We start from the raw sequence: 12,057 nt of genomic DNA on the forward strand, positions 1-12,057 counted from the left end.
TTTCTTAATGATCATACAGACACTGGACTCAAAGATGAAGTTTATTGCAGATGCTCTTCTTAGACACAGAACAATTCTTGAGCGCCTTTCTTGCTCCTCATCCTGAATGATTCCTGCTGGCAGATGGCTTCCTTTGAAGCAGCCTTCTTTTGTGTCCTCTTTTACCAGCCAAGGCTCAGGGTGTGTGCTCCTTGGTTGCTAAAATCTTTTGAAAATGACAGAAAAGTGTAATTGATACAGGGATGAGGGGCTTACAAGAGCAGAAAGAATTCCTCTGCTTTAGCTGAGCTGATCTCCCTGAAACCTAGCCCTCCTGTTGGCGCTAAGTGACTTGGAGGCAGGGTCCCCACCTAAAGCTCCTGACTCAGCCTCTCCTCACTCTATCTGGATTCAGAAACAAGGAGCTTCCGGGACAGAGCCAACCCTATTATAGGTGGGGTAGAGCACTGATGTGTGATATAATTTGAGGGACCCCTATGGTCCTGCTTTCTGATGTCAATATGCCTGGAGTGCTAATTTACACTAGGATTATTGTGATTTATAAAATACTAGGTTCCCTTCTTCCCTTCTCTTTTCAAACCTCTGAATCTCTGTCCAGCTTCACTATCAGCTGATGGATGACCTTCTGACTTATGTGAGAAAACGAATTAAACAGAAGTAAACAATCTTCCTTCACAAAATTCACCAAGCTGGTTTCATCTATGGCTATGCCCTCTGCCTTCCTTCCTCTTATAATGATGGATTGTCCTGACCTCAAGTCCTGGATCCTACCTCTCCACAGGTAAAGGAGGTGGGAGGGTGGAGGAATGGATGAGGTAGAGTATTTTAAGTAGAGAAGTCAGAGAAGGCTTCTCTGGAGAGATGATATTTGTGCAGAAGTCTGAGTGACCTGAGAAAATGAGACATGGAGAGATCTGGGGAAGGAGTGTTCCAGGCAGATGGACTGGCGGAGGCAAAAGCCTGAGATGGGGGTGAGGTTGGCGCATTCACACAACAAGAAAAGGAACATAGTGAGCGTGGAAAGAAAGGCAGGTGATACAGGTGGGAGGAGGCAGGTGCCCAATCATATAGGAGGTTAGAGGCCATGATAAGGAGTTAGAATAAAATTCAAAGTGTGAGGGGAAGCCATTAGAAGGTTTTGAGTAGGGGAGAATTCTGATCTAATTAACACTTTTAAAAGAATATGGTGCTGCATGGAGAACTGATTATACAGGGGCGAGAGCAGAAGCAGGAAAACGAGTTAGGAGGCTAATGCAATAGGCCAGGTAAGATCACAGAGGCTTGAACCAGTGGTAGTAGTGAAGAATTGAGAAGTGAACGAGCTAACAGAGCTCATTACCTATAAGACATGCGAACTGAGTGAAAGCAAGAAATAAAAAATGACTCCTAGACTTTTATCCTGGGGGGCCTTTTTGGATTATAGTCCTGTTCACTGAACTAAGAGAAATTTGGCAGGAAGAGGGGCAGAGTGCAAAATTAAGACTAATCTTTGGGACTTCCCTGGTGGTCCAGTGGTTAAGACTCCGTGCTTCCACTTCAGGGGCCACGGATTCAATCCCTGGTAGGGGAACTAAGATCCCACATGCCATGTGGTGTGGCCAAAAAAAAAAGAATAATCCTGTTTGGGGCTGGTTATATCAAGAGACCCATAACCAGTACAGTACATAAGAATGGTGTGCAGGGTATGATTACAAAGCAACTTATTGTATTTTTTTCCCTCACTGTCCATTTAAACCTGTTTGGTTGGGTAATTCTCCAGCAACTTCCTGTTTTATTTTCCTCATTGCAATTACTAGCTCAAGTGATATATATTTGCCTGTTTATTGTCTGTCTCCCATCAAAATGTGAGCTCCTTGAGATCAGAGATTTATCTGTTTTGTTTACCTCTAGTCTCCAGCCTTTCAAACACTGCCTGGTTCAGAGAAGGTTCTTGTTAAAATTTGAGGAAGAAAGCAAGCAAGCACATGGGAGGATACTAAAACGTGACAGTAAAAGGAGTGAAACCACAAAATTAAATCTTAATACATTTACCGTGAGTTTAAAAAAAGTAGCCCCCTTATCCTTTAGGAGTGGGGAAACAGTCAGAAAAGAAGTATGATAGATTGACTGTAGACTCAGACAAACGAATCATTTCCCTATTGATTTCTAACTGGGAGATGGGGAGGATAGGCTGTGACTTCTCCTTCAAATCCACTCCTAACAGAAGCTACACTCCAGAGACTCAGGACACAGGGTGTAAAGAAGAGAACTGAAGGGAAGTGGCCCCTAGACTGGGAAGCAGTAGTCTAGCCTAGACAAGTCAAATGGCACCAAGTTGAACCAGAGTCACCTTAGGATGAGAAATCTGTGCTCTGTGAACAACTACATTCCTATACATTTTACATTTGGGGACTTTTACTTTTTAAACTTTACTACTTTAACTCAGTATTATGGTCCTTTTGAAAATTTTTGCCTTTCTTGGCTAAATTAAGGGGAACAAAATTTGGGGCCTGGCTTGGGTGTGGTAACTGGTAAATGTGGTAGAGAGATGGTACAGATGGTGGAGCGATGGAAGAAGGGCAAAATCAGGAGAGGGAGCTAGGGAAATCCTACAGTCCACCTTCTAGAGGACATCTCTATTGTGCAGCTGCCAGGGGCAACTCTCTTCATTCCCTCTGAACCAAGGAAACCTGCCTCAGTTTCTTCTACTCACTCCCTTTTGGCAGGGGGAGAGGGTAGGGAGGGTGGCCCACTGCCTCCTGTCGTCCGGGAAGACTGCCATACAGAGAAGTTGTTCCCAGCAGCTTAGATTTTGGTATCAGCAATTGCTGCCTTGTGTATTACAAGATGGAACTACACCAGCTCTCACCGCATCCTGGTCCTCATCCCTGTCTGCCTCCTAGATCAAGAAAGTTCAAGGAAGAAAAGTGCCTCTTTGGGACTTGGATTCTATCCTTCCTGATAACATAGAGGTTCTTTTTCCAGAAAGGATGACCCTGTGTTTCCAGAGGGAGGAACCAGAAAGGAAAAAATTCTCCTATCAACTCAATTGTAGCATTTAATATTTTATTTAAATTTGAAGCTGATGAGTTCTATATGAATTTACACATTTTTATGAAAAATAAACCCAAATAAATAGCATTACCTTGCTCTAGTAATATTTTCATCTGAAATTTCATTGCTGCTTAATCAAACAGCTGAGTGAGGGTTCTCTGGCATATATGACCCCCTCACAGAGGTGTCCACTGTGGCTTCCCTGGGAAGGTCTAACTCTACCAAAGACAAACATGCCTCTTCGACCTCGATGCTGTAATTGGTATGCTTCCCTAATTCATGGAAGAAAATATAATCTTCCTCCTTCCTCCAGGGGGAGCTCATGAGCTTAAGCCTCTAGTTTAAGTCCCTAGGTACTCCAACAATGCAATATTCTCCTTCACATCTGAGTCACACTCTGCTATAAAAGACATTAAAGGACAAAACCTCTCCTTTTATACAATATATAAAAATTAAATAGGATTAAGATGTTTATTATCCTAAAACCTGACTCATACAAATATGTATGAGACCATGGCAGTTACAGATTGCAGAGGAACTTATTACTCTTTTGGAGCCTAACAGAAAAGAGTGATGCTAAAGCATTCCATCTTTTAAGGATTTCAGCTACCAAGTGAATAGGGCTTAATTTCAATACTTCCTATTATCCCTCAACTTCAGCTCCCATTCAAAAAAGCAGCAAAGTGTTAAACCACACCTCAAAAACACTGAGAAGTCCACAATGGCGAGCACCATCTCTAACAGTTATCTGTTTCTACTTTAAATCACTAAAAAGACCCTCATGAGGCAACCAGTTGTTCTCTCTGCTGGACATGTCAGAATCAAGCATCTCTAAGAGCCCTCTGGCTTCTGCCACATTGTATTTATTCAACAAATTCTGAGTTTATTCAGAATGAGGAAAGGGAAACTACTGCAGCTTACTTTCGAGCTTTTTAGGAACACAGAACTAACTGTAAGCCAACCTCCTAAACATCATGTAAGCTCACTTATCTTCTGCCTTGCTAGGTTCTTTTTTTTATTATTATCAAATTTTACTACGATATAATTTATGCACCATAAAATTCACCCATTTTAAATGCACAAATCAATGATTTTTAGTGTATCTCCAGAGTTGTGTAACCACCACCATGATCTAGTTTTAGAACATTTCTATCAGTCCAAAACCTCATGCTCACTTACAGTCACTCTCCATTCCCAACTCCAGCCCCAGGCAACCAATAATCAACTTCCTGTCTCTGTAGATTTGCTTCTGCTGAGCATTACACTTAAATATAAATAGAATAAAAATTGTGATTGTATTCTTTCACTGAGTATAATAGTCTTGAAGTTCATCCGTGTTGTATAGCAAGTGTAAGTACTTCTTTTCCTTTTAATTTCCAAATAATATTCCATGTATGGATGCACCACATTTTGTTTATCCATTCACCACTTTATGAACATCTGGGTGGTTTCCACTTTTGGGCTATTATGAATAATGGTGCCATGTACACCCACTCATACACAAGCCTTTATGTAGCCATATATTTCCATTTCTCCTGGATAGAAACCTAGGAGTTAAATTGCTGGTCACTTGGTAATTTAATGTTTAACTTTTTGAGAAACATACTGTTTTCCAAAGTTGCTGCACCATTTTACATTCCCTTCAACAATGTCTGAGGGGCATACACCCAGAGAAAATCATAATTCAAAAGGACATATGCACCCCAATGTTCACTGAAACACTATTTATAATAGCCAGGTCATGGAATTAACCTAACTGCCCAATGACAGACGAATGGATAAAGAAGATGTGGTACATATATACAATGGAATATTACTCCGCCATAAAAAGGAACAAAATTGGGTCATTTGTAGAGACGTGGATGGACCTAGAGTCTGTCATACAGAGTGAAGTCAGAAAGAGAAAAACAAATATCGAATATTAACACATATATGTGGAATCTATAAAAATGGTGCAGATGAACCGGTTTGCAAGGCAGAAATTGAGACACAGATGTAGAGAGCAAACATATGGACACCAAGGGGGGAAAGTGTGTGCGTGGGGGGGGGGTGAATTGGGAGATTGGGATTGACATATATACACTAGTATGTATAAAATAGATAACTAATAAGAACCTGCTGCATAAAACAATAAAATAAAATTCAAAAAAAAGAAGTAAAAAAAACCGAAGAAAACAATGTCTGATGGATCTCATTATTTTTAATCAGATACTTAACCAGTTATGTAACTATGTAGAGAAATCTCTTACTTTTAATTCCATTAACTAGTAAATTGAGATGATTCGCCATGTTACACACACAGTAGTATGTACCACTTTTCTGCTTATAACCTCTCTTCACTCTGGGTACAATACTGTAACAGCTACTACCCACCAGAACTAGTCCAAAATTCCATTTTTACTGCTCCAATTCAATTAAAAACCTCCTAACCTTTAACTTTAGTATGAATTGTTAACAACTTTTTTCTATGTCTATGCTTGTTATTTCTGAATGTGTCAGCTGTTTGTTCTTTAAAACCAGAAAAAGCTGAGGAAAGTTGCCACCTTTCCCAGCAGTGGGAAATGCCTGACGTCCAGCCACAAGAGTCTGGTGTATTCCTTGGCACCGACCCCAGCAACTTAAAATGATGGCAGGGGATGAAAACACAGCCAAGCATGTTAAATGAAAGAAGAACAAAGCTATGGAATAATAGGCTTACTTGTAAACAACTGCTTTTTCTTCTTCCTGGGATTCCAGAAGATGAGGAGTTTTTGCAGAGGGTTTCAAGTCAAAACTACTTTCGTTAAAATTCACTTTTACTTTTAACCTTTAATAAGATAACAGGTGTGAGAGGATGTCCTGAAAACAATACTAGCTTGCATTTATACAGAAATCATTGTTATACATTGACTGCTACGTATATTGTCCAAAATATCATTACTTCAAACTGGTGTACATTCTTGGGTGTTTCAGAATTGCTGAAACTATGATAGAGACTGGTTTACTATTTACTGAAACCCTAGAATCAGCTAGGCAAAGTTTAAAGTATTCCCTATATCCTACAGCTTATACTCTAAATGTAAAAAGAAGCTCCAGAGATTGTCATTTACAAGCATAAACGTAAAATGCTTTTCCTAAGAAAGAACCCAAACACCCCATTTCCCAGTCTCCTTTGCCATAAGGTGGCAGGCAGGTGCCTTAGATCCCTCTAGTCTTGCCCCAGTCAAGAGGTGGTTGGGGGACTTCCCTGGTAGTCCAGTGGTAAAGAATCCACCTTACAACTCAGGGGACGTGAGTTCGATCCCCGCTCACGGAACTAAGATCCCACATGCCGCTGGGCAACTAAGTCCACACGCTACAACTACTGAGCTGGCGCACCTCAACTAGAGCCCACGTGCTGCAAACTACAGAGCCCACGCGCTCTGCAACACGCGCGCCACAACTACAGAGCCCATACGCCCTGGAGCCAGCGTGCCACAACTAGAGAAGAGAAAACCCACAGGCCACAGCTAGAGAGAAGCCCACGCACCACAACGAAGAGCTGGTGCGCCGCAAGGAAAGGTCCTGTGTGCCGCAACTAAGACCCAACGTAGCCAAAAATAAATTAATTAAATAAATAAATAATAAATAAATCTTAAAAAAAGAGTTGGTTGGAAGGGTGATACTGGCCCTGTGAGGAGCATCCATTTTGTTGGCACAGATTACAGCAGAGCTGGTGGGGTTCTAAGCCAACCACTGGAGCAGCAGCTTCCTGATTCAGCAGTTTCCCGATCATAGCAGAAACAACACATCCCTTGGCCAGCCAATTCTACACTGTGATTTTGGAGTTATTTCTGAAATTCAGCGCTGTTTCTTAAGACCTCCCAATGATTTCATGAGTGGTGTTAAGTCCTCAATAAATGAATCCTTTTCTGGGGTGGCTTCAGTTGTCTGAAACCAAGAGCCATTATCGTAACTAACATACCCAGTACACCTAGCATGCAAATAGCCACACAAAGAATTAATGGAGGGCTTCCCTGGTGGCGCAGTGGTTGAGAGCCCGCCTGCCGATGCAGGGGACACGGGTTCATGCCCCGGTCCGGGAAGATCCCACATGCTGCGGAGCAGCTAGGCCCGTGAGCCATGGCCACTGAGGCTCCGCAACGGGAGAGGCCACAACAGTGAGAGGCCCACGTACCGCAAAAAAAAAAAAAAAAAAAAAAAAGGATTAATGGAAAGGATCAGTCTGATCCTGATTTAGTCAGAATGAATCTTCCTAGAGAATGTGGATTTTGAAATATGTTTTGAGTAAAAGAAATCGGTATGGCAAACATTTAGACTAGGGTATAAAGCACTACTAACAAGAGGGAAAAAAGGGTTTCCTGTGTTAATATATCTGAGAAGGACTAATGCAGTGGCCCATTTGTCTGCAGGAACATTCTTAGGCAAAGCTATCCTGGGGCAGAACCTTGAGATGAGAGTAAATACTAAGGGTACCAAACAATAGTGAAAAGGTTGGATGAGAAGAGTATTATCGGATTAGACTTCTCAACTACCTCTCCTTCTGCTCAGAGCAAACTGAAAGTAGGGACAGGAATTTCCTTAGTCAAGGAATCCAATGGCTTCCTCTCAGTTCTCTGTATTTGGCATAGTGCCTGATCCTTCTTGTCACCCTTTCCTCTCCTGATATCTGTGGCAAATCACAGACTGCTTCTTCTGTCTCCTTTTCTTCTTCCCACCTCCTAAACTTTATAGCACAACCTTTCATCTCAGTATTTTTCTTTTTCCCAGTATTCTCTCCTCAGCCTATCTAATCCATTCTTACGCTTTTACTCTCATTTCCAAAGTGAACAACTCTTTAATTTAGTTCTCCAACCTCAAATCCCCTTCTCTCTTGAGCTGTTGCCTCACTTTTCCAACAACCTGTAATACATCTTTACTTGAAAGGACTACCAGTATATAAAACTCAGTATGAACAAAACTGAACTCATCAATTGCATTTCTGAATCTGCTCCTCCTATGTTCCATCTTCTGCTGATAGCACCTCCAATCTTCCAGTGACCTAGATTTATATAGCAGGGTCTTTGGCCTCCCCCTCTCCCTGCTCATTACTTCATTAGTCCATGAAACAAGCACTTTATGCCACTCAATTACTATCCTCAAGGTAATTACAGTACATGTAAAGATGTATATATATGAACAAAAAATATACTGTATATAGTAATGGCTGACTAGCAGCTCTGAGGCAGTGATCTTCAAGCAGTTTTGTTTATATACTCCTTAAAAGAGTTTTGAAAAACCACATAACCCCTTGAACATTTTAAAGGTGACACCTACAATTTTTCATTGCAAGTTTAAATAAGTTTGTATCTTAATAGATTTTTTAAAATATCAAATATTCATTAAGATAAAATGAGTATTCGCCTTAAAAGCAATGAAAATTTTAGGATACTATGTGATAAAATAGATTTTAACCACCATATTAAATAAAACACACCAAATCTGAAAGCAATCACAAAAAACTGTTATCAGAGGATTATAGCTATTATATTTTGAAATTCTGACAGTACCAGAAAACATTCCAGCTATATTTAAAAGAAGCATCAGGACTTCCCTGGTGGTGCAGTGGTTAAGAATCTGCCTGACGATGCAGGGGACACGGGTTCGAGACCTGGTCTGGGAAGATCCCACATGCTGTAGAGCAACTAAGCCCGTGCGTCACAACTACTGAGCAACTAGAGAAAGCCCGCACGCAGCAATGAAGAGCCAACACAGCCAAAAATTAATATATATATATATATTAAAAATTAAAAAATAAATAAAATAAAAGAAGCATCACTAAATTATACAGCTTTAGCCACTCCAAATTCAAAGCAACCCAACACAGACCAAGTACCCTGATTCTGTAGCATGCCTTTAAATCAATCAATTAATCAGTTAATTAAAGTAAAATAAAATATATATGACAGGGAAATACAGAAAGACCTGTTGGTTAAGTTTTCTTGCTTCATCATTAAAGGAATTCTCTCAAAAAACAGTATTTTTATTTGTCCCTTTATTTGGTACCTTAAAATTTTTTATAACCAGGTTGAAAGATATGCCTCTCTTTTAAAAAGTGGGATAAGAAGTCATATGAATGCAGGCTGGTTCTCAGGCAGATCAACTTTTGGAAAGAGTACATATAGACTTCAGAATCTGGAAGTTGAGACCCTTAAGACTATCCATGCCTATGTACACCTTGGTAAGTCTTTTCAAGCTGTTACTGTATATTTTGAAATTCACAATTTGAAATTCACTGCTTTGAGGGAATCCATTTACTTCAAACAACTAGACCCTGGATAGAATGTACCCTTTGAGGGGTCACTAGTCTTACAAGAGAAGGAGGGGGTCTTTAAGGAAAAAACACACACACAGATGTAGTAGACGCTAGAGGTGTGGGAACTTACGGCCATAATGGTGGGCAGCAAGGGCAGGTGGAATAACAGATAATAATCCCTGAGGGCAGATGCCAATAACAGAGCTAACAGAATACTGAGCCCTGTCTATGCCAGCTGTAAGGTGGGGACACCACACTTGAGACTGCCACACTGAGCCTAGACATTTGAAGGGAGCTGGTTAGGCCCAGGTTGATGGCATCCCAGCTACTGGCAGAGGCAGAAACAGAAGTAAATCATCTGTGTAGATAGAAAAGTTTCCCCAATTTAGGCCAATAGTACACCCAAAGATAAACTGAACTCACAAATAAAATTCACTAAGCATACGAGAAAGCAAACCATTATAAATGAGAATCAGCAGAGAAAAACAAAAGATTTATTAGCATCCCCCCAAAATACAGAATTTGGAATTATCAAATACAGAATGTAGAATGGCAATATATAAAATGTTTAAAGAAATAAATTATCCAATCACCAAGACTAGAAATCAAGAAGAGCCTATCAGGAATGAAGAAGCATATGGGATGGGTAAGGGGAGAAAATTTCAGAAATTAAAATTTTAATACTCAACACAGTGAAAAAAGAATAGTAAACTGGAAAATATATCCAAAGAAATTACCAAAGGTGATGGAAAATATGAAAGAGGTATTAAAAGTATTAATATATAAGATATTTACATATGATATATACAAAGACTAATATTTAGTACAAGGGCTCAGATAAGCCAGTCTTCCCCAAACATACTAGCCTCCACGAGAGTAGAGCAATGTGATACACAGAGAAAAATACAGAAAATCATCCAAAGAAAACATTTTCCTTACCATATTAGTCATCTCCAGAACCTTCCTGAGGATGAAAATAAATACTGCAATTGGAACCTACCATGTGCCCATTATTAGCTCACTATAAAATCAATATTCTCAATATCATCACCTTCGCATACAACCTGAGTTAAAACTGTCATGAACAGATTCCTGGTTTGGGTGGACCCTACCTAATTACTAGAGTTAGGCTTATGATTCTCAAAGACAATGAAAAAAAGTAGAAAGCCCATTCTTTCAGAATTCTGTCTTAAGGTTTATTTCTGTTTTATGTAACATTTACAGTGCCATTTATAGCAAATTTTTTTAAAAATAAGAAAATTATTAGAGTTCTGCTTCCATTTAAGGATGAATCAACACTGGTTCACAAAATGTAACAGATGTACCACACTAATGCAAGATGTTAATAGAGGAAACTAAAGTGGGGAATGGGGAGGACAGAATATACAGAAATTCTCTTTCTGCTTAAATTTTTGATAAACTTAAAACTGCTTCTACAAATAAAGCCTAATAATTAAAAACAAAAGATATCAGCTAAAACTTTAATGGATGCTTAAAGGCCAAGTGTGGGCTAGCATGTCATTTTGGAATAGCTGGGGTGACCTCATATAAGAAGTGTTTACACTCATGAGCAAGCTCTTTTCCATGGGCCTGCACCAGGTGCTAACAAGAAAGACTGGGCACAGAGCAGAAAACCAGAGAAAACCCCCATCAGTGGCAAAGATATGCAGGAAGAGATTGACAGCGCTAGGTAAACAAGTGCCCTTCCCACTTTCCTGGATCCTTCCCCCTTACAAAGCAAAGCATTAAGCTGCTGGCGTAAGGGAAGCAAACTCTTTTTCCCCCAGGGTGATAAGCAAAGATCTAGTGCTTTTGGGAGAGGAGTAAAAGCAAACTCTATCTACCTCTGGAGGAGGGATGAGAAATCCTCTTATATCCAGGACAGACTTAAGGCTCTATTGTTACTAAGATAGGGGTAGGAGTAAAAACCCTCTGTCCCAGGAGGAGGTGCAAGAAATTGCCTGTGTCCAGAATCCTATACTTAAACCCAGCAGAGGTATGCTACTATTGGAAGAGGGGCAGGAAACTACCATCCAAGAACAACCACAGACATAAGACAGTGTTTGGGTGCTACAGGGAGAAGAGAAAGGAACTCTAAGAAAACCCTACTTCTGAGGCTCAAGTATATAGGGCTTGCCTAAAACTGAGGCTAGGATAAAGAAAACAGAGAACATTCCTTTACCTCCCTCTTTGAGCCTACCAACAAGCAACAGCAGAATACTTCTGGCAGGGGCTTCCCTGGTGGTACAGTGGTTAAGAATGCACCTGCCAATGCAGGGGACGCAGGTTCGAGCCCTGGTCTGGGAAGATCCCACATGCCGCGGAGCAACTAAGCCCGTGTGCCACAACCACTGAGCCTGTACTCTAGAGACCATGCTCCGCAACAAGAGAAGCCACCGTAACAAGAAGCCCACGCATCACGACGACGAGTAGCCCCCACCTGCTGCCAACTAGAGAAGGCCCGCGCGCAGCAACAAAGACCCAACACAGCCAAAAATTAATTAATTAATTAAAATAAATTTTTAAAAAAAGAATACTTCTGGGATGAAGCAAGACCATGGAGACACTTCACTCCCTCCACCTCTGTGATGCAGCCTTGCAGGGATAGCCAAAAACTGAGGAGGGCACAGGAACACCTGAGAAAACCCCTCAGGTACCCCAGCCCCTACCCTAAGCACAAGGTAACAAAAGCCCACCACTAGAGGCATCTGAAGTCTGTGATGCATTGAAAGTAACAATAGCAATAATAA

The 12,057-nt window shown here is 40.7% G+C and overlaps 1 protein-coding gene across 6 annotated transcripts in view; it reads right to left on the minus strand.

The window, feature by feature from the left end:
• Positions 1-23: 23 nt before the first annotated feature.
• Positions 24-12,057, minus strand: part of LOC111175008 (protein FAM228B) — a 35,719-nt gene continuing 23,685 nt past the window's right edge. For all 6 annotated transcript variants that reach the window (XM_089922480.1, XM_089922484.1, XM_089922483.1 and 3 more), the window contains 2 exons: positions 5,732-5,839; positions 24-205 (listed from right to left, as the gene is read on the minus strand). In XM_089922480.1, the coding sequence (XP_089778606.1) occupies positions 199-205; positions 5,732-5,839 (115 nt within the window). In that variant the 3' untranslated portion in view covers positions 24-198. The remainder of the gene's footprint in view (positions 206-5,731; positions 5,840-12,057) is intronic.

This window comes from Delphinapterus leucas, chromosome 13, assembly GCF_059928025.1.
Source record: "Delphinapterus leucas isolate spDelLeu-1000000601 "Yukka" chromosome 13, BTC_Dleu_Yukka2, whole genome shotgun sequence".
Lineage (NCBI taxonomy): Eukaryota > Metazoa > Chordata > Mammalia > Artiodactyla > Monodontidae > Delphinapterus > Delphinapterus leucas.